At 50.9% G+C, this 22,068-nt stretch overlaps 1 protein-coding gene across 1 annotated transcript in view; it reads right to left on the reverse strand.

Moving 5' to 3' along the window:
• Positions 1-20,635, reverse strand: part of LOC113964651 (low-density lipoprotein receptor-related protein 2-like) — a 29,735-nt gene extending 9,100 nt beyond the window's left edge. Inside the window, exons 1-14 of the mRNA XM_027677159.1 lie at positions 20,530-20,635; positions 8,118-8,237; positions 8,027-8,035; positions 4,243-4,692; positions 3,640-3,759; positions 3,124-3,243; positions 2,811-3,038; positions 2,469-2,582; positions 2,248-2,367; positions 1,823-1,948; positions 1,516-1,722; positions 1,184-1,352; positions 880-1,048; positions 414-639 (exon numbers count right to left, since the gene is read on the reverse strand). Of these exons, the coding sequence (XP_027532960.1) occupies positions 414-639; positions 880-1,048; positions 1,184-1,352; positions 1,516-1,722; positions 1,823-1,948; positions 2,248-2,367; positions 2,469-2,582; positions 2,811-3,038; positions 3,124-3,243; positions 3,640-3,759; positions 4,243-4,692; positions 8,027-8,035; positions 8,118-8,237; positions 20,530-20,635 (2,284 nt within the window). The remainder of the gene's footprint in view (positions 1-413; positions 640-879; positions 1,049-1,183; positions 1,353-1,515; positions 1,723-1,822; positions 1,949-2,247; positions 2,368-2,468; positions 2,583-2,810; positions 3,039-3,123; positions 3,244-3,639; positions 3,760-4,242; positions 4,693-8,026; positions 8,036-8,117; positions 8,238-20,529) is intronic.
• Between the last annotated feature and the right edge of the window lie 1,433 nt (positions 20,636-22,068).

The raw sequence follows: 22,068 nt of genomic DNA on the forward strand, positions 1-22,068 counted from the left end.
GTGCACAGGTGACAGGAGGCAAAGGTGACTGCACAGGCCCGGAGCACATGCAGCAGTGTCCCCTGGGAGCAAGGGGACATTAGAAGCTCAGGCAACCATGACCCTCTAATATCTCTCTCAATCCCCAAAACCACAGACTGTCCTGGGGCTGGATATGGGCTGGCAGATATGGTAGCAACGTCACATGAGTTAGGAGGGCGCAGCTCTACCCGAAGCCATGGGACTTGTCAGCTTTCCTATGGACTCATATGTCCCCTCTGTCTCAACCGCACAACTCCTCATCACAAGACCAGGTAAACCATCGGGCAGGACCCAGTGAGCTCCAGGACCTAGCACAGCCTCCCCCAGCATCCAAGGATACGGTGAGGGTGCTGCCAGCCTTGCAGTGGTGCAGCACCCACCAGGGTACTTACGGGGAGGCTGCTGCAGTGCGTGCACCACAGTGAAAGCTGAGACAGGGGCGCGGAGCAACACAGCATGCTCCTGGGGAGAGGCCCAGGTGGCTGACACCAGCTCTGTGCCATCGGTCCAGAAGAACCGGCTCTCAAACACAGCCAGGCCCAGAGGCTCCGTGTGGCTCCGCAGAACAGTGGGAAAGGAGTGGCGCCCGCTGCCATCCACCCGCAGTGTCTCGATGGACTGGGGACAAAGCAAGGCATGAAGACCATGTGGCATCCCCATGCCCTGGCACTGTCCCACAGCCACAGGCCTCATGGTGGTGCCATCACCTCCCAGTCCAGGGATGTAGGCCAGACCTGGGCACTGCTCCCTGCTCTCTCCCATGCCTTGGAAGTAGACAGAGGGAACCAGGGCCACCCTCCCAACTCCCATCTCATCATCTCCCTGTGGGAGGAGAGCCCTGCTGTCCCTTGTCCCTACCTCCTTGTACTCGCTGATCCAGTACAGTCTGCCAGCCACATGGTCCAAGCTTAGCCCCACAGGCTCCTCCATGGGCACCACTGTGAGCTCCCGCCGGTTTGAGCCATCCATGCCAGCCGCAGCAATGACTGTCCGGCCTCGCTGCCCACGGTTGACCCAGTACAGCGACCTGGGGGCAGGCATCAAGGAACCACTTCACAGCATAATACCAGTGCTGCCACAGCCCCACAGCAGGCAGGACATGGTCAGCACCAGCATCATGATCCCAGGAGCCTGGGCCAATCCTGGCTCATTCACTCCTCACCTTGCAGCCGGATGCACTGTCAGCTGCTCTGGTGCAATGTCTTTACCCAGCACTGTCACATAACCCCGGCCATCGCCCAGCCCTGCACGGATAGCTGGAGGATGGCTGCTGGCCCAGTACAGCTGCCCTGTGAACCAGTCCAGGGAGATGCTGTTCACCTCTCCGGCATCTGCAGAGACAGAGTAGTTTTAAGGCATACCAGCCTGCTCCAGGCTGCAAGGCAAACCCAGGTTGCCCCTTACTCTGTATAGGAAAGGCAGGACTGGGGTGGCAGGCCAGCTCTTGGCACCCATCTCAGCCCCACTACAGCACCCAGCCTCACTCCTCCCCACCTGTATAGAGGGGCTCCGTGCCTTTCCCCATGAGGTGAACACGGAGCTCGCCATCCTCTGTCAGCCAGTAGTAGGTTTCTCGGAGCTGGTCGTACACCAGGGCACGGGGTTCAGTCTCAGTGGAGAGCCGAGGCCGGTAGGCTTGGGTTCGTACATCCAGAAGGGCCAGGTCCTGCCCCACGGCCACCAGGATCTGTGTTGCATTGTCTGCCAGGGTGAGAGGAATGCCACTCAGTGAGCAGGGACGTGGCTAGCTGGGTGCACTGCCCAGCCCCTCAGCCAGCCCAGGCTCCCCAGCTCACCCTACCTGTCACTTCACAGGCGGTGCCATGCCGCAGGGTATAGCCCTGGAGGCAGGCACAGCTGTAAGTGCCTGGGGTGTTGCTGCACAGCTGGCTGCAGGGGCTGTACTCCAGGGAGCATTCATCCACATCTGCAGGGATAGGTGCAATCAGGAGCCTGCCGCAGGAGCTGCCCCAGATAGCATTGCCACTGCTCCCCAGGGACCACAGGCAGGCTCCCTAGATACCAGAACATGGGCCTTACCCCAAAACGCACCAGCTGCTGCTGGGACATTATCTAGATATGGCCTTTGTGGGGCCAGACATGACACATGGGCAGGAGCAGGGCAGAGGCAGGCGTTCCCACAGAAGCAGTGGCTCCATGGAGACCCTGCTCTCAGTGGCTGAGGCCACATGTGCCTGAAGCACACGCACCCTGATCTTTCCTTACCAGCACAGCTCTGCCCATCTGCCTGCAGCACCCAGCCAGCCCCGCAGGAGCACTGCACTCCCCAGTGTGTGTCAGCACATGTCTCTGCACAGCCCCCGTTGCGTACAAAGCAGCTCTGATCTGCGGGGACACAGCGAAGGGTGACATGAGGCAGGACAGCTCTGTGGCTCCCCTCCGGCCCCAGCCTCATGGGCAGCGGCCAGCAGCCATACCCAACTCACCACACGTGCTGGGCTCATCAGTGCCATCCAGGCAGTCAGCCTCTTGATTGCACATCAGGGACTCCAGGATACACTTCCCCTCATCACACCGCACCATGCCAGGTGGGCAGGTGGCTATGGCACACACAGCTCATGTCAGCAGGGCAGACCAATACCAGGTGGACAAAGGGGAAACCCTGGGTCCCAGACTCATGGGGAGGTCCCTCAAAGTATCAACAGTTCCTGGGAAGCTTGCCACCATCCCAAGGTGAGCTGAGGCCCAGGAAAGCAAAGTACTCCCTACTTCACACATGGCCTGGACAGGTCTTGCCTCACTGAGGAGCGTCTAGTGCGCTTGCTTACCGCACACATCTTCATCCGAGGAATCGCCACAGTCATCAATCCCGTTGCACTTCCACTCAGCCATGATGCACACCCTGTTCCTGCACTGCCACTGCCCAGGCAGGCAGGGCTGCTGAGGACACCCCTCCTCATCCCAGCCATCCTCGCAGTCCTGGTGCTGATCGCACAGCTCCCAGTGTGGGATACAGTGGTGGGTGCCAGGACACTGCACCTTCTTTGTCCCGCACACTGAGGAGAGAACAGTGCAGCACTCACCACCCTGCCCTGTGCCCCTAACCACCCCTACTCAGCGCCCCCAGCAGAGACTACGTACCACAGTCCTGCTCATCAGAGCCATCCAAGCAGTCAGCAACACCATCGCAACGCCAGCTGCTAGAAACACACCGGCCATCGTCACACTGCCAAACATGGGGGTCCCCGCCACAGGCAACCTCTGCAGGAACATCACACAGTCACTGGGACCTATTGCTATGGCAAAACCATAAGGGTCCCCTCCATTCTGGCACGGGACAGGTCCTGGCAATGCCTGAGCAGCTCTACCAAGGGGCTGGCCCACAGCAGCCCCCAATGGGGCTCTCTGGCAGGTGGGGTCTGCCTTGCTCAGCATAGCATCCAGGACATGTTCCCAAGCCACAGACATTCACAAGGAGCTCTGGGGCACACATGTCCCTGCAGGATGCCACACAGGCAGAACCAGCAAAGAGCAAAGTGCCTCTGGCCTGCCCTGCCCCACCACTCCCCAGAGCACCAGTGCCCCTCGATGCCCACGCAGTGCAGCCCTCAGGTCCACCCCACGACAGCGGATAGGTGTCAGTGTTCCCTCGCTCACCGCACTGTTCGTCCGTCCCGTCAGGACACTGCTGCTCACCATCGCAGAGCCAGGGAACGGGGATGCAGCCGGCGGCGCAGGTGGCCTGGCGTGAGGCAGCACACGTGGGGCCAGCGGCCGCTGCGGAAAGAGAGAGCCCAGCCCGGGATCAGCGCGGGTAGCAGCACCGGGCATCCCCCTGCACACCCGCCCTACAGCTCCCCGCATGTGGGTCCCAGCACAGCCCCGTGGGGGGGAAGGGACCGGTCCCAGCCAGGGGTACCCCAGGAACTCCTGCGGGGCTGGAGGGAGAACTACAGCCTCTCATCCCCGCTAAGGGAAGGCAGTGACGCTCCAAACCCTCTAAGCAGCAGTACAGGGCTCCTCGGGGCGCAGGGACCCCCATGCTGCCAGGATGGGAAGGATGCCACACGGAGCAGGGACACATCACCGGGGGGATGGGGAGAACGGTGGCACTCTCGGTGGCAGGGACACCCCACCCCATAGCCCATTGCTGGGGGATGAGCAAGCATCCCTGATGCTGCGGGCGCCCACCGCAGCCCTTCGGGATGAGACAGGGACCTCCCAGCCGCCCCCGGCCCGCCCCCCTCGGTCCTGGCTCACGGGCGCGGCGGGTCCCGACGCCGGCGGCGCTCCCGGCCAGCGGCAGCAGCGGCGGCAGGAGGATGCTGAGGAGGGCGAGGAGCAGGCGGAGCGGCGGGGGGGGGCGGCCCATGGCGGCGGCGGCGGCGACAGAGAGGGGCGGCTCCGGGGGTCCGGCCGGCACAGGGAGCGCGGAGCCGCGGCCGCCGCCTTTATGGCCGGGCGCGGGCGGCCATTGGGCACCGCGGAGACCCAGGCCCGCCCCTGGCTTCTCCAGGTTCTCCCCCCCGCTGCCCCGTGTCCTCCCGCCCGGCGGGGGTTGTTGTGAGAGCCGGCCGTGAGAACCGGGCCCGTGGCACCTGCGCCGGGCGTGGGAAGGCAGCGGCAGCCTTGAGCGCGGGGGCACCCCCCGAAAACACGGGGCTGCGCGCAGCCCCCCGGCTGCCCGCCGACGGTCCTCGACCTTGAGGGCTGCGAAAAGAGCCGCTGGAGCACAACAAGGAGAGGGAGAGCAGCGGCCGAGGGAGGAAAACAGCCCGGCGAGAGGATAAGGCACCTGCCACTGCCTGGGAAAGGAGCCTCCTCCCACTAGGCAAAGTGAGGGCATCGCCCAAGCCGTGGAGATGACCCCGGATCATGTGGGTTTGCAGACCCCTTGCTACATACTCGGGGGAAACTGCTGGTGTACTGCCCCCTCCATCATCTTTGTCTTGTCTTCCAGCCATCGGCATGTGGTGGCATGAGTGTCTGTCCATCCCCAAGGTTGGTCTGTGTTCTAAGCACAGAGGATGGGTGCTGTGCACTTATCCTCTCCAGCTTTCCCATCAAAGCGCCCCACTGCAGCACAACCCTATTACACGCTCCTACCCCGCTGCAGCCCAGGGTACAGATTCACCCAGCTGTCTGCTCTCCCTGGGCAGCATCCCAGTAACCCTGGGCAATTGGGTTCCCCAGGCACTCCCCAGGAAAACGCAAGTCTGCAAAACGCAAGGATGATGAGCATCCTCGGGGCAGGAACATCAGGCAAGGTGGTCTAGTGGTCAGGGGAGGGAGTGAAAAGGACAGAACAGTATCAAGGCACTCCCAAGCCCATGCAGAAAGCCCCAATGTCCTCATCACACCTTCAGGCAAATACCAAGATCTGTGGTAGCTCCCTGGGGATGTGTCTTGTACCCCCAGCTCTGCCACCCTGCAGAGAGATGTCCAGCACTGCCTCCACCCACTGAGCCTCTACCGCTGTGAGGACCAACCAAGGAAGGGAACAAAGAGACACCCCTTGCAAGAGCAATATCTCTGTGATCAAAAGAAGTGGACAGCACCTTGAGCAGGACACAGAAGGGACCCTCCTGCCTCCCTGGGTTGCCCAGCATGTACAGTCCTTTTCCTGCTTTCCATGTCCTTTTCTCAGGCTGGGAAGGGGCCATGGCAGCCTGCCCAGCTGGATGTGCAAGTCCCTAATATTTCTCTGGGCATGTAGCAACGTGCATTGCTCCTGTGAGACTAGTAGGCTTGCCTTGCCCACCTGTCCTTGTGTTCAATCTAGTTCCAGCATGGCCTTTGCTTTCCTCTGATATCAGGCTCCCCCCGTGGTGTAACTACACAACTAAAGTAGTAACTCCTCACAGCGGATGGCTGGAAAGGGCAAGAGACAGCAGAGAGACTGTGAAAAAGGGTCAAGAAGCTAGTGGGTGCAGTAGAAGGGCCCAGTGCACCTGAGCATTAGTTTGGGAAGCTGGGGCAGCAGTGACAGAGAGGACACCTGGTGTGGCCAGCCTCTTAAAATGCAGGAGATTTTTTTAGAAGCATGATTTTAAGTCAAAGTATTTTAAATATATGTGTATAGATAGAAGAATGTATAGGTACATGTGTGCATAGACAGTAGTCCACTCTACATAGTTATATGCACATACAGTGACTTCTCTATGAGGTAATGCTTGTTTCTTCCCCCTAGACTTTTGAAGAGGGTTTTTTTTGTATTTTCAGGTTTTTCTTTACATTTCCATCAGCAGGAAAGTCTCCTTTTCTTACTGACATTTAGACTCTCCCTTCTCTGCCTCCAAAAGCTAAGGGGGGTTAAGGAGAAGACTGGTATCAAAATGAGAGGCAGCAAATCTGTGCTCACTTGAACAGCAGCATGCAAAATGTAAAAACTATAAAAAAGTCTAGCAGAGTATCCTAACAAGTCTAAAGTAACATTTGTACCTTTAACTATTCCAAGTACAGCAAAAATTTTTTTTCAAATATCCAAAGGCAGTTTCACATCAAATAGTGTGATTTATTTTATATTGTTCATATAAAATTACATGTATCCTTTCTGCTATACAATTGATCAGATTCTCTTCTTGTTATTGGTGTAAGAAGTGTTAAACTATTCCTCTTCCTTTCCAGTAACTTTTAATCACTCTTTTCCTAAAGATAAGGGACATCATGCTGTTTAAAAAAAAAAAAAATCAGAGGGACACCCTGCCTCACATCAGTTATCAAACTTCTGCAACCTTGTTCCCATAAAGAAAGTACAGCTCTATTTGCTTCTGTGCCGTGTGGCCTGGCCATGCTCAAAATTAAACTGCCTGAAATTTACTGACTGAAATTTATGCCAGCAGAAAAACTGGATTTCATGAAACACCTATTTCTTCCTAGGAAATAATATTATTCAATGCTTAAGTTACTAAAAATAAAAACTAAGGGCATTCCAAACTATTTTAATAAAGGTATTTTTAATTTTGGTTTCCAAAACTGAAGCTTTTTCCGGGTAACAGAAATCAATCTTTCAGTCCTGAACAAACAGTCTAGATAATGTACCCCCAAAAACTACAACTCCTTCTTCAGGGCCTGGCCCACAGCAATCCAAAGCATTGGCCACACTGACTGCAACACTTCCATGAGACTCTCAAAGTTGTGGCCTAGTCTGGTGCCCAGACTCCCTGATATACCAGACAATCCTAGTAACTCTAGCCTGGGACAGCCTCGTGAAGTGAGTGACAGATGCTCTGCCAGGGGATAGGAAATGACTGCAGACATTGTCTTTCATTTCCTGTTTTTTTACCTTTCTTAGCAGCATTGTCTTTCTATTGCTTAAATGTCCCTCCAACCTGTACCCCTGTGAACAGCACCAGCCCCAAAGCAAACAGTGGTGGTGGCAGCACCTGCCTTGGTGGGTATTTTAATGAGCAAAATGGTCTCACACCTCCTGCCTCCAAGAGCCTCAGCATAGGCAGGAAGGGCACCAATGCTGAGACCTGTGGGTGGGTAAATCCTCCCACCTCCCAAAGGCCAAACAGCCTTGAAAAATTCAAGTTTACAAAACTAAGGCACTATTGTGGAGAACTAGGAAATAATAGCACCTGCTGTGATTCAGCTTAAAGTAACAGCATCCTTTACCACAGTATTCTTTCCATTAATTAAAAGAGGTTTGAAAGGAACAACATTCAGGTCATTTGGAGGACTAATTTTATGAATGCACTCAGGAAACAATTTCTTGTTCTCCGTAGTAACAACAAGAGCTACGCTGTTCTCAACACCCTAGATGGGATTGGAAACTTGATGCGTTTGCCCTCACGCTTTTTGTTTCAGAACACAACAGGAGAGAAAGATCTTTTTAAGAAGCAAGTGAATTATCAGGATAAGGAAATTGAGCCAGTTTTGAGCTCTTTCCCTGATTTTGGGAAATAAACCCAGAAAGTACTGTTTACTATCATGAAAGGTTCCAAAAAAAATTTGCTTCTTCTCAAAAAACTCTAGGCTTGTGATTGCATCTCCCCCACATCCTTGTCACCCTACTCTTCCCCAGCCTGCTGAGAGTTACCTGTGAGATCTGGGGAAGATGGAGAAAGAAATCATAACCTCCACTTAGAGATGCCACAGCCCCCTCACATCTCCCGTCAGGGCTTCTTCACCCATCAGGATCTGCTTGCGGTGTCTCCCCAAGCCGCCACTGGGGAGCAGCGGAAGGCTGCAGGAAGGTCCTGCCTTGTTCTGCTCTCTCGCTATCAGGCTCTGCGAGTTATCCCTGACACCTGGGGAGAACAGAGAAGGAAATCAAAACCTCCACCTGTAGATGCCATAGCCCATGCTCAGCCTAACAGCACCCCTGTCGCACATCTCATCTTTCAGACTCACGGGTTGTCACCAAACCCTGCTCAAAGCTTCCCTGCAGCCTCGCTGAGGAGAGCAACAAGGTGATACAGATACTGTGAGGAAGCCAAGCCCAGGTTTAGCCCAGAACAGGACGATAGGGGCCAAGTCTCCTAGGCTGGGTAGCTCTGACCTAGCTCTGGGGTTCTGACCCTTCTACACCGGGAGCAGGAAGGAAAAATCACTGCCAGCCCACACCAACAGGGCAGACACATCTCCCTAGGGTTGCAGGTATACAGGTCTCTGTGGGATAGCTGTGCTAGTAGGACATTAGGGACCTGCCACGTGGTGACATGTTCATCTGTGTGTATATAGACATACATATAGAGACAGGTGCATATATAGATTCACATACACCTGTATGGATGTTGAAGGATTGTTTCCAGTCCTTTGATACCCTGCCCCACTGAGGTGTCTCCTGTCAGGCAGGTCAATTAGGTCAGTGTATCTTGCATAAGATGTTTAAAGCAATGTGAAGTGCTGCTGTTCCCCCTTGCTGCAAGGTATGGCCAAGAGAGTGGGAAGGTGAGCAACTCACCTAGGCGCAGTTGAGTGTCCCCTACACAGGTGGCTGGATAAGGGGCAGCATTCACTGCTGCTTATAATGACTTGAATTGAATTCATCATTATGGATGTCTTGTCAGCTATCATGGGCAGTGGCTGACCCTTCACTGATGCCTCTGGCTTCATTTCTGCGCCCCACCATGCTTTCTGGCAGTGGCTTTCTTCTCCACTCTTCACAGCAGCCACACCATCACCCACACTTCTTACTTACCCTCCAGCCAGTCTTGCTTTCAGCCAAGATGCCACCTCACACACCAACTCGTTTCTAACCTTTGTGACCAGAATCTGGCAGGTTTGATTGGGACCAGCAAACTTGGAAGCTTCTTACCCCGGGAAGACAGCTGGCCACACCTTTCTCTTCTCCAAAACAAAGTTAAATGCTTCGGGGGAAAAAAAAAGAGTGAGTGGTCTTCCTTTCTGTTCTGTTTTTCCATCCTCTATTTAATAGCTCCAAGCTCCTCCTTGCCCATACCCCATCTGTGGTTCTGCACACATCTCTTCAACACAAGAGGGAACCCCCCTGGTACAGACACTTTCTCACTGTATTCCTTGGCTGAGCTCATTGTCTAGCTGAGTAAAAACTCAATGAGAAAAGGTCCTCCTCTTTTGGAAGCAGCTATTCCAACACTGCTCCAGCATCAAAGATACCCGTTAGCATCACGTCGCTGTTTTTGGCTTAATAAGGCATACCAAGAAAATTAATTGTTTTAATCATCTCTTCTCTAGATGCACATAACTTCACAAGAAAACATCTGATTTATCTTTGCTTGGAAAACTAGCCTGGCTTTAACATGCCCCCAGAACACTTCCTCCCCACCCAGCTTTGACCAGATTTATTTTCTTTTTAGAGAGGAGTTTCACTTTCTAATTTCTGACTGTCTGCAGGATTTTCCTCATTCTCTATATTCTGGAGGCTGCATCTGCCCTTGGCCAGTGATGCAAGGCTCAGCCAGAGCAGGTACCAGGTCACATATATCATCGCTTCTCATCCAACCCACCCATGTGTGTTCCCTCCATGAACATCATGGTGCGGGTTGGATTCCAGGTCCACTCGGTCCTTGCTCCCAGAAGCACAATTGGTGTCCTGGCCCAGGATGTCCTCCTTGTCTCATGGTATTGCCCTGGAGTCACTGAACCTGCTCTCAGTGTTTGCCTTAAAACCTCACCTACTTTGATTGCTCCAGATCTGGGGCAACAGTGCAGCTCGCTGTGATGTGAAGCACATGGTGGAGGAATGAACAGCAAACCTCATCCTCTGCCAACACTTTTCAGGGTTACTTCTTTAATGACTCCAAGTGGTACTGAGAGCTACAGTGAGACAAAGGAGGCTATAAAACAGGCCAATCTACCCTCCTCTCAGGCTATCACAGCTGATCTTACTTATTGCCAGTGAGCAATAAAAACATTTTAACCCTGGGACAGCCTGTGCTCCACACGTTACCCTCCTTCTTGTTCTCCAAGGAGCTTTGAACAAAATTAAGAGGGAAAAAAAAAAAGAAACACAAAGAAGAAGAAATTATGCTTAAGGAGGAAAGAACTGGGAAAACATGCACTTCTTCCTGAAAACTCACCCAGGTTCCAGTGATCAGCATTTCTTGAGCCAGACATGGTGTCTCCATCTAATAGCCCTTGATGGCTTTTATTTCGAGGTATCCCTTTTTGAACTCTTAGAAACCTCAATATACCACAGCAGGGACTTCCTCCTCTCAGCTCAGCATTGTGGAAAGAAACCAGCTCCACTTGCTTCCTTCTAAACAAGACACCCAAGAGCTTAACCTGGTGAAAGACAGTTCCTCCTTGCCTGCTCACAGCTGTAACCTCATCTGCCCTGTCAGGGCTGAATATACCGACCCTGTTCATGGTGCAAAAACTATCACAGACCTTTAAAAATCCTCAGTGCTCTTCTCTAGCACTAGTGAGACCACTGCTGTACAGAGCATCTGAGACACGGGTGCACCCTGGCTGCAGATAAACTGCTGCAAGCAGCATTTCCATTTTGTCCCTTTCCTAGACATTCCTAAGGTCTGTCTCAGACATGATAGGGGTTAATCTATTCCTTGACATCTCGAGAGCTGCAGCTAGCAGCCAAGTGCCTGTAAAACAGGGCAACCCCACTGCATCTGCCACATACTTGCACAGCTTCCTGCCGACAGTGTGCTCTGCTGGGTCGTGGTGTGGCCAACCCTCACTCTCAGGCAGAAGTGAGGCTTTTCACCTTACACCATCAGCTTGGGTTTGAGCTGAAACCCAGTGCAAATCCCAGATGTAGGATTTCATGTACAGGAGTACTCCTTGCATCTCTACCTCTACCATGCAGTGAGTTGTCACATATTTCCAGGCTAATTCTTCTCCAAAAGGTCTTCAGGGGCAATCAAGAGCACATTGTGCTAAACAACCGAGTTACCTCAACCTGGTAGACACAGAGAGAGATGACAAGAGCAGGTTAGTGTTGAACATGAAGACTCTACCATTGCCTTGCAGGATGCTGCTCTTCCACATCAGCACTTGCACTTACTGAAGCAGATGGCACAGTGTGCTCCAGGGAAGAGAATGGCAAGTACCGCAGACCCAAACTGCTTTCAAATAGATACACATGTGCTTTTGTTCACCACAGCACATTCATGTCTTCCTTCTTGATGGACAGTGCTGGAAACAATATTAGCTGCGTAGGAAATGTGCCTTGCTCTCTGCTTCTCATACTGCGAGAGCATAAAAGACAACATCTGGTGTGGGGTTCCAGGAATGACATGTTAACATCAGCCTGTCCACGGATCACCTTGGGGTTGTTAGCCTAGGAGATCCAATGGTTGTGATCATACTGGCTTGATTTGGTACAAATCCAGTCACTTCCTAAGCACACACATCCTAACTTCCTAAGTTTTGGTTGGGGACTTGGGTCAGCTTCCCGTCTCCTACAAGGTCTCTGGATCTTCAGATTAAGAGATGAAAAGCAGCAGGATGGGGTCAGCACCTTGCAGTCTGGCATCACCATGCAGCTCTACTGCCAAAGTCAATCATCATTAGCTGTTCTTCTTATCTGGCAGATGTCCAGAAGGTGGGCAGTTGGAGCAAGAAGGGCACCAGCTCAGGCAACTACAGCTCTTTGTTATTGTAGGGTCAGCATTTTGTGATGGACTTTGGTATGTGCCACATTTAGTCTTTGCTGTTGAATGTTTGCCTCGACTCTGGAACCAGCAGAGAAATCCCAACGCTCAAGCAATGGAGAAGAGTGCTCCATGAAGATGTGATGGGAGCAAGAGACATAGACAAGGTTGGTATTCCTCTCTGGAAAAAATACTGCCTAAATCCTACTGATTGCAAAAGTGTCATCCAGGATGGGCATCTTGGCTTTATTTTTTGGTTCACAGCAGCTTTGCTCTCTGCCAGATCAAATTGCACCACACACTGCTTTACAGCGACCGGGCTTTTAGCCCTATGCAACACACTGCTGTTGCAGTACTGCCCAAAAGCAGGCACCTGGGGAGCTGGGGCTGCATCCAGAGCATCTTGCTTAATCCCATGAATACCAGTCCCCACAAAAATAGAAACAATTGCCTTCTCACAGAGGAGCTCGTATCAAGTTTCTAGTGCTCACAGCAGCCAAGATAAACTAGTGTTATCTTTGTGACTGCTAGTTTATTTTTTTTTCCCCTGTAATGTTAAATAAATGAGGAATTTCTTTTGTGTTTTGATGAGGCAAGGGGGTTGGATTATCTTCTTACCTTTATGACATACTGTGCCCACTTAATTTTTGCCTTAATGACATGGAAAGTGTGCTTGAAGCCAAAAATGGAGCAGGTTTGCCGCATATAGCAAGTGTGTTGGCAGAGGGACTGGTTCAGCTATTCAAGCAGCCCACGTTATTTAAACAATCCTAAACCTCCAGGGGGCCTTGCAGTTAGCTCAGCATCTCCAGAGTTCAACATCTGGGACAACGCTGCCATGTCAAACTCACTGAGATGAGACTGGAAAACAAGTGGAGGAGAGAGCCCTGCAGCCATGGCTCTGACACTGCCTCAATTTTCATATAAGAAGTAATCAAATGGGCTTGCCAAGACTGCTGGGCAGGTTAGTCTCCTGTCTCAGAGCAGGGTTTTCATTTCCAAGATGCAGTGTTTCTTTCATTTTACTGACAGAATTTTAATCAAGATTAAATGAATAAATGTAAAAGGTTTTGCCTCCACTACTGCTCACTGTAACTTAACCTTGTCTCAGGTGGCTGTTGGTAAGACGCCCCACCAGCCCTCCCTGGAAAACCTGAGGGAAGATTTTTAAATCTCCTGTAATCAAGCAGGATGCCCAGGAGCTACTGAGATCCTGATTTTTAGGGTGTGCAAGGCCTTTCTCAGAGACTGGCAGTCTCCCAGGAGGTGCCCAAATGCATGAGGAAGTGCTGCCATCCACCATTCAGAGCACAGCCGCCTTTCTGGAAGTGGGTGGTCTTCGCATTTTTCCTTCAGAGCGATGTGGAAGTGTCAGCACTGAGCATTTTGTTGTCCCTTGGAGGGACTGTGCCACTAAGTCCCAGGACATAAAGCACTGCACTCATTTTCTTCTTTCAGGGCAGCACCCTCTTTCATTCTCCCCGGCTCACTCTGGTTTAACCTCATTTCCTACAAGCAGAGGTTGTTTGATGCTGGCCAGTCAGTCTGTGTGTCCCTTTCTTAAAACTTTTTAAGCCCACAGGTCAACAGCAAGCCATAGGTCAACATTAGATTCCAGCACAGGGTCTCTAATGTACCTGGTTCCAGGAAAATCAGGGCCAGTAGAGGTAGGAGATCTCCTGGCAGGACCTCACTTCCTCTCTGCAGTGTTATCAACCAAAGACATGGAGCAACAGGCAATGTAGGTTGTTGGCTCTGCTTTCCATGAGACCACTTTCTTTTTTCTTGCCCTGAGCACCCTTGGGATATGTTCTTATCACTGCAAAGGAAGAGCTTTGTGGGGAACAGTAGGCTTGTAACCTTCAGCATGCCTCTTCCCTGCAGTGAGCACATGCTGCTAGTCCCTTTGGAAAGCCCTGGGGCTGATTGTAGCAACATATCTACTGCAAACTAGAGCTCTGGGCAGCTGCAGATTGCAGCATCTAGTACAAATACATGGCCCAGCTACATTTTTTTCGGGGGAAAAAAAGGCATGTGAGCCTTGGGACTATGACTATTGGGCTCTTGCTTCTTACGAGTGGAGCCATGCTGATCCAGCCAAACATGTACCCCGTGGCCTTGTGCTTTTGGGGAAGTACCAAGAGGCAGATGACACCACCACAAGCAAACAGTGCCACCTGAGCTGGCTGGGAGGGAGATGGGGACAATGCATGGGATGCTGTCATATAGGAGATGCTGGGTGTGATTGTCATTGCATTCCACATTGTTGGGGTGAGAAACTGTCCTGAGCAAGCTATGTGCTGTGGAGATACCAGGGTAAAGAGAGGGCAGCCCAAAATTTCAGCGTCTGTGAGCTGTCCACGTATCTAATGAATGCCTCATTGTGGTCGACAGCTTCCTCATGAGGGGAAGTGGAGGGCCAGGCACTGATGTCTTCTTTTGGTGACCAGTGACAGATCCCAAGGAAACAACATGAAGCTGTGTCAGGGAAGGTTTAGGCTAGGTATCAGGAAAAGGTTTTTCACCCAAGGGGTGTGGACCGGCACCTGGAAGAGGCTCCCCAGGGAAGTGGTCACAGCACCAAGCCTGACAGAGTTCAAGAAGCATTTGGACAATGGTCTCAGGCACATGGCATAATCGTTGGGGTTGTCCTGTGCAGGGGCAGTAGTTAATCGATAATCCTTGTTGTTGCCTTCCAACTCATGATATTTTATGATTTTATGATTCTATGCCAGGATATAGATTACTTTATTCATGAAGAAAAAGCACATATGTAACCTTGCATCAGTGCTCCCATCTCCAATTAAGGCTGTTCCAGGCCATTTGGGGACATGATAAAGGCAATAAAGGAGGCAGAAAGTAACTGGGACAAGCTCAAGGGCTGTGAAACCTTCTCCTCTATTAGCCACATATGGATACAACCTGCTAGGCTGTTTGGTCTTTCAGAAACAACCCTGGGGTTACACACTCGGGAGCACAGTCTGTCTGAGCCTGCCAGTGCCTCCCAGCCTTGGTGAGAGCCTCAAGCCCAGGCAGTCTCCAGGACAGAGCACAGCACAGCAGAAGTTCCAGAGAGCATGGTAAATAGCTGTGGCTTATTAAAACACCCCCAGCCTGGCAGCAAAATATAAAACAGCAGGAGCGAGACTTTGGCCTTGCAGAGCTACCATGAAACCAGCTACCAGATGTTTCCTCAAGTGCCCTGACTACCTCTGGAGGAAGGGGCGAAGTAAGATGTTCAGTCCCAGTGCAGACACCTGAGGTTCAGCCCCTCAGGGGTGGCTGGTGTTATGTAGCTGCTGCAGAGCCATACCAGCCTGGCAGGACACAAGCACTTCATCCCGAGGGTCTCTGAGAGGCGATCAAGCATCTGCCAAGACTGGCTGCATCCCAGCAGGTTGCTGGGGGAAGGCTTCTTCACCAAGGGCAGTCTGACCCCCAGATACCTGAGAGGGACATGGGAGCCTGGTGGCTCCTCTCTCCAGCTGCAGCTCAAGGCCTGGAAGGGGTCTGTGCTGACTTTTTGCTCCAGGGCTGCACAGGCACTGCAGCTACCCTGCGCAGCAGCTCTGCTCAGCATAAATTTGGGACTTGTTTCCATCTGGGGCCTAGATACAAACTTGGAAGATACAAAGACCCTTCCCTATCACTCTCTCTGATTTCAAAACTAATAATTTTCCTCATCAGTGCACTTCAGATTAGATTTAAAAAATTGGAGTAAATTATATTTCTGTGGGTGTAGGAATTCGTAACATTTATTGAAACTGTGATGCACTGCCTAACAATCCAATACTTTAAAATCAAGTGAAAAAAATGTTGAACATAATAGAATACAAGAGAATAGTAGATTCTGGAAAGAAATATTCATCATATGGGACCAGATCTGCTAAAGAGCACAGGCACACGCATACACACAGTTCACCGTCTCCATGTGATTGGCAGCCAGCACAGACCTCCTGCTCACCATGCAATGAGGGAAGGAGATGCTCCACACTAGGCAGGGAAAGGCCCCATTGGGTCCTGTACCACCTACCACAGGGGAGCTTCAACACCCTTCTGCAGATCCCCTGTTTCACCGTGTCAGTCCTGCCATCGGGCAAAGCAGAGTGACTATTCCTATCTGTTCAGCATTGTGCAGAGTTAAGGTGATTTAGTCTGAGATTCCTTGATGCTCCATTTCTGGCTTTTGGAGCCTACTCCCTTGGACATACTCGGTTTCCTGACTTCTGTGGAGATAGCAAAGCTTTCTACTGCTTCATTCAGCCTTTATTTCATTTTGCTCTTGAACACCACTACACAGGGAAGAGAGAGAGAATGGAAGCAAAGCAAACCAGGAGCAGAAAGGAGGTGAAGGCTGGGCAACTGTCTGCAGCCGTTTCCCAACAACTCTGAGTTTGTGGAGAGGATTGCTGGCAGAGGATTTTTGGCATGTTTACATTGCATCTTCACTGGATATGAAACAGGCACTTTACTTAATGGACTCTTTGCCAGCCTTTCAACAGCCTCTGCAGAGCTGAAGCTCCCACATTACTCTTGCATTTGCAAGAAGGGAAATACGTGTTTCCGCTGCCATCCTCCAGGCCTGCCTAGAGGAAATGTCTGGGTTAGACTAAACTCTGTAGTGACAGGGATCCTGAGGAAAGAGCTGCACACAGGCACCTGCTTAAGATGCAGCTGCTTGTGCCTGAGGTAGATTAGCAGCGACCTCCCAGGAAGCCCAGACAACCAGGGAAAGGGAAACCGTGCAGTCCCCAGAGGGATGACGGGGAAGCCACAGTGCTGCTTGCTGGAGGCATCTTCTGGAACGCATTTGTTCACCATGTTTGTTTGGAGCCGGGAGCTAAGACTGAACTGTTCAGATGTTAGTCCTGTGCACTGCAAAGAGCACCTGCCACCAACACAGGGGACTTGGCAACAATACCATGGAGCACACATCTTTGTTGGCTGCAATTGCTCAATGTGAGCACCCACTTGCTTTTTCCTCGAAGCCTAATCCCGGCTGAGACTAAAAAGTAGTCAGCAACTGAAAAAAAATGGAGGGAGCTTGAATATCCTTTTTCAAGATGAAAGGAAGAACAAGGTTTACTTACAGGATACAATATAGTCTCCAATAGTCACATGGCCACACAGGATCTGGCTGCCACTTTGTTTGCCACTAGACTTATCTAGAATGCTCCTTCTGGATGCCAGCCCGTGGCTGTATCTTGCAATCTCCAGTTTATCCCAGAAAGAAGTCTGCTTTACCTCATGCTGCAGCCCATAGATCAAGATATCTCAGATGACCCAGTAAAAGAGCTCAGAAAAGCTCAGGGGCTTCTTTTTGTTAGGATCTCTGGTCACTGTCAGACCTGGTCACTGAAACAGAAACTGGGTCACAACCTCTGGTAAGAACAAAACTCATCCGGCATAGGAAAGGCAAACCATGAGGAATCCTCCAGCCACTGCTCTACTTTTTGGAGCTGAAATCTGACTTTGATCTGCCCCTGAATTTACACCTTGCTCTGACGACAATGTCTCCACTGGCTTTGGGTCAGACGCTTCAGCCCAGACTCGAGGAGATTGCCTGTGGACAGGACGATATAAGCGCCACACAGAGTCCTGTGAGACATGGAAACATGGAAACCATCTTTTCCCCTCTTCTTGTGATGTTGCCTAAACCAGGCCAACAGTAGCAGCCTGTGATGAGAATGCTATGACTGCCTGTACCTCCTAAACTTCACACAGGGAGGCAAAGTCAGAGGCTGGGGAACTTGGAGAGCTGTGCCCTACCACAGGCCTGGGACATCCCAGAGGGAGGCCAGGGAGGGCTGTGCACTTTCTGGGGTCCTACCTTGGTGGCCAAGCTAGAGGACCTCTTAGATGACATTGACGTCAATGCTTTTGCATTTGATGCATGGAGCACATGCCACACAATTGGAAGGGCTGCCTTGCACTCTAGAAAGCTGTAAGAAACACAGCAAGCAAGCACCTGGACCAGGCAAAGAAGTCTGGTGAGAATGGCTTGGCAGGCGGGGCCACTCTTCGTCTCTCAAAGTTCCATGGGGGCCAGCTCAAACTCTGGGAACTGCTGGGGTGAATGACCCTTCTCCTTCTGCAGCTCTGTGTGGGGCAGGCCAAGGGAAGTCTCCACAGTGCCTTTGAGACACAGCACATGTCACTCACCCCATGTAAGCGTCCTCAGGAGTGAAATGTGACACCGAGTGTGGGGGGCAGGTGTCACCTTGCATACCAAGCCCCACTGCCCCAGCCCATGTATCCATATGAGGTATTCCCCAGCTGCCCTTATCACTATTTCAGGACCACTTGCATTCCTGGCTCTTATCAGGTTTTTTCTAGACACATGAGCCCTTGAGCTCAAATGCCACTAGCCCACATCTGGGCCCCTCCCTGTCCATGCACTGAGCCAGCTGCACAGAAGTCGGGGGTGCCAGTCTTGAAAAAAGGGCAGCTTCTGGCTGATAAATTGTTTTTTTTGCTCAGAGGATCACAGAAATCACAGACTCTCAGGCTGTTACTTCTCATGGCTCTCTGTGTTTTCAACCAGAGACTCATTGCACCTGCCACAGGGCAGGCATCTTCAAGTTTTACACCAGTGATGCTCACCAGTGCCCTCACTGCCAGTCCCAGCTCTCCCAGTACAGAGTGGTTGGAGTTACCAGTGCTTCCCGGGTTCTCCAGAAGAAGCATGTAGGGGGGGACGCATCATCTCAGGATGGCTGTCACTATCTATCTCCACAGGTGATTTCAAGCTATTTGAAAACCCCAAGGTTTCAGTCAAAAAGTGTCCATTGAGCCTACAGCCAAACTTACTGTAGAATGGTGCTGTTAATTTGCTGGCTCTCTGGCAGTCTTGGTACTTTTAACACCCAATGGCCTTGATTGTGATCATCTGACCCCCAAAATCACATAGACAATGGCTTTAACCTGCTGAGTGTAACATCTAGAGGATATTAAAGGCATGTAGATGTGATGCTTAGGGACGTGGTTAAGTGGTGGGCTAGGCAGTGATGGGTTAAGGATTGGATTTGATGTGAAAGATCTTTTCCAACCTTAATGATTCCATGATTCTACACAGGAGCCCTTGGGTAGAGAGGAGGAGTTGGGCAGCATTGCTCTTTGCTCAGCAGCTCTCTACCCATAGAATTTTGCCTTCCATGAAGATTTCTCAGGAGAAATTCTGATATACCTATGACACTGAGCAAGGTTTTTTGTGAGTCCTTAAGCTCAAATGTGGCCCATGTCTCCCCTCACCCTGTCTGGTAGGGAGCTATTGCAGATGTCTGAGGGAAAGAAGAGCTGAACAAGCCTGTAGTGATTTCTCTCCTGATTACTTTCCCAGCCAGGTCAATTTGCAGATCAAGGATTTCCTGAAAATGCAGGAGTACCTTTGCATGCAACAGTGGCTTTTTTGATTCTGTTAATGTGTCTGGTCCCTTTTTGAACTCACATTGGTTTTAGCATCCACAAGGTACTGTCACAGGGAGTGGTGCATTTTACCTACACCTCCTTTACAAATGGAAAAAACAAGAGTGCTGATGGATTGACAGGATCACTGATATGATCTTCATTCATGTGCAAAGTCTTAGACCAGAGTGAGTTGTGAAACAAACCAGCCAAACTTAACTTAAGACAACAGTGCAGATGGCAGCTGAGCATGTTGTGGGTAACAGCAATACCCAGCAGGAGCCCATCTGGTCTGCAGCAGGAGCTAAGGCAGACAGGAATCTGCAGAGCTGCAAGAATCACAGGGTGCACAGCAGGCAAAGGTCTGTGAGCCAGTTCACTTGTGCACAGCCCAAAGATAGGCTTGATTATTTAATACAGAATAAGATACCTCTGTATTAATAAGGGATGAGTGTGTTTACCTTAGACTAGGATATCTTGTTGGATTACATACCATACCAATAAATGAGTTCTCCACATCTTGTCTGCCTCTCATCATTCTGTATTTGCTTAATGTAGCACATACTCTTCATTTTAAGCACTATGGGGTTTTTTGCCTATTCCTGTGAGAGCCTTGGTCCCCTGAGATGGGTCTATGAACTCCCACAGACCACATCAAGGGCATCAGTAGCCATCAGTAGCCCTTCAGGGGGGAACAGTTTCAAATAGGGAAATATAATCATACAATCATGGATGGATTTATGTGGAAGGGAGCTCTGGAGGCATCGTTCCCATCCTCCCTCCTTGTATGAGGACCACTTTCGCAGTCAGGTCAGGATGTCTGGGGCCACATCCAGGCGAGGCTTGATGGGCCCCAAGGATGGAGGTGCCACCATCTCTCTGGGTCATGTGCTGCTGTCTCGTTCTTCCGGAGCAGTGGTTTTGACCTATCTCATCATCTCATCTCTGTTGCAGAAGTGCCTGTTGGCTCTTGTCCTTTCACTGGGCACCTCTGAGAAGGTTTGGCTCTGCATGCATTATCTCTCATGCAATGGAAGATGCATTTGCAGCCCCATCAGCCATTTCTCCTCTGGGCTGAGGAAATCCATTTCCCTTTCCTTACATGCCACATGCTCCACACTCTCCTCAATCTGGTCGCTGCCACTGAGCTGCAGCCTGGCACCATTTCTCTCAGACAGGGGATCCAGACTGGGCACAGTGCTCCACATACCGCCTTGGCAGTGCCTGGCAGTGGGGAACACAGCCCTGAAAATTATTTAAGAGACTTGAACCTTAGATTGACAGGGAAAAAGCAATTAAACCTGGAATGCAGTGCATATTATAACCACGATGTCCAATCATAAGGTGATAACTCACCATAAGGGAGAGTAGGCTGCAAAACAAAGGAAGACTACTGAATATATAGGATGTGTGCTCAGGCAGATAAGCAATGCTGGGGGCCAGCAGCACTGTGGTAGACAGTGGTCAGGTCCATGACAGACCATGCACTGCAGCATCCCTGCCAGATGGGGACATTACCTGCTTTGTAATGTTGGTGTCAAGTGCCCTCTCTGCCCCAAGGCAGTCGCCTCCAACCCTTCATCAAGAGATTTATTTTAAATATATTATTTAACTTGGGAAATCTCTACAGATTGTTTTGCACTTATGTCTTAATTTGAAATTTAGGCTTTATATTTTTGAGTATGAATTGTATGTTGTAGCTATGTACAAGCATATTTATTGCCACATAATAATTTTCATATTTGCAGGTGTCTAATGAAATATATGCCCACCCCCCCACTACCCACACTACAAGGCAGCAGAAGCAAAGTAAAGCAGAAGTACTGATGAACTTGGCCCCCAGATGGTGTGAGAGCAGAGTCTGAGAGCAGCCAATCACACACAGAGCCAGCTCTGTCATCAAAACCTTTGGGTTAACCAGGGGCCACCAATTGCTATTTATAGCTGCCTTAGCTTATGTTTAAGCAGAGGCTTTAAAAATCTCAGTTGGAGGCAGTTTGGGTGCCAGGGTAGCTCCCTCCTGCATGTGATTCCCTGAAAAAAGAGGGTGTAAAGCCCCAGTTGTGCCGTTACACATGCTGGACAGACCCTGGTTGCCGAGGAAGCCACAAACAGCTTGGGTTAAGCTGTTAGTCAAATAGTACTTGCTTATTTGATTTGATTAAGCTAACTCTGGCTACCTTTTGGTGACCCAAGGAAATTCCTTACTTGAGCAAACCCCACCATAACCACAACTCTAGGGGGTGTGGGACCAAGAGCTATGAAGGTTGTCCCAAAGCTGTGAAACAGCTCAAATCCAGCTCACATCAGCAATGACTTGAGCTGCATTAGGCATTGTAAGGACTCCCACAGAGGATCCAGCCAGCAGAGGGAAGGGAATCAACCAGACCCTGAGGGAGGCGAAGTCAGAAGACCGGACTTGAGTAATTTCAAGACTAGGCAATCAAAGAGAACTGAGAAAGTTGGCAGAGTTTGAAGTGAGTCATCCCTCTGTGTGACATGCAGCCTAGCTATACAGCCCTTCTCCAGGACGTGACAGCACCTTCCTGTCTCTGGGACATGCTGACCGAAGTGCTCTGTGAGTCTCAAGATGATAAGGTTACAGCAGCCAGCCTCAGAAAATACAGTGTTTGGTCTTTTC

This window comes from Neopelma chrysocephalum, unplaced genomic scaffold (genome assembly GCF_003984885.1).
Source record: "Neopelma chrysocephalum unplaced genomic scaffold, ASM398488v2 Primary Assembly neopelma1_42b, whole genome shotgun sequence".
Classification (NCBI taxonomy): Eukaryota; Metazoa; Chordata; class Aves; order Passeriformes; family Pipridae; genus Neopelma; species Neopelma chrysocephalum.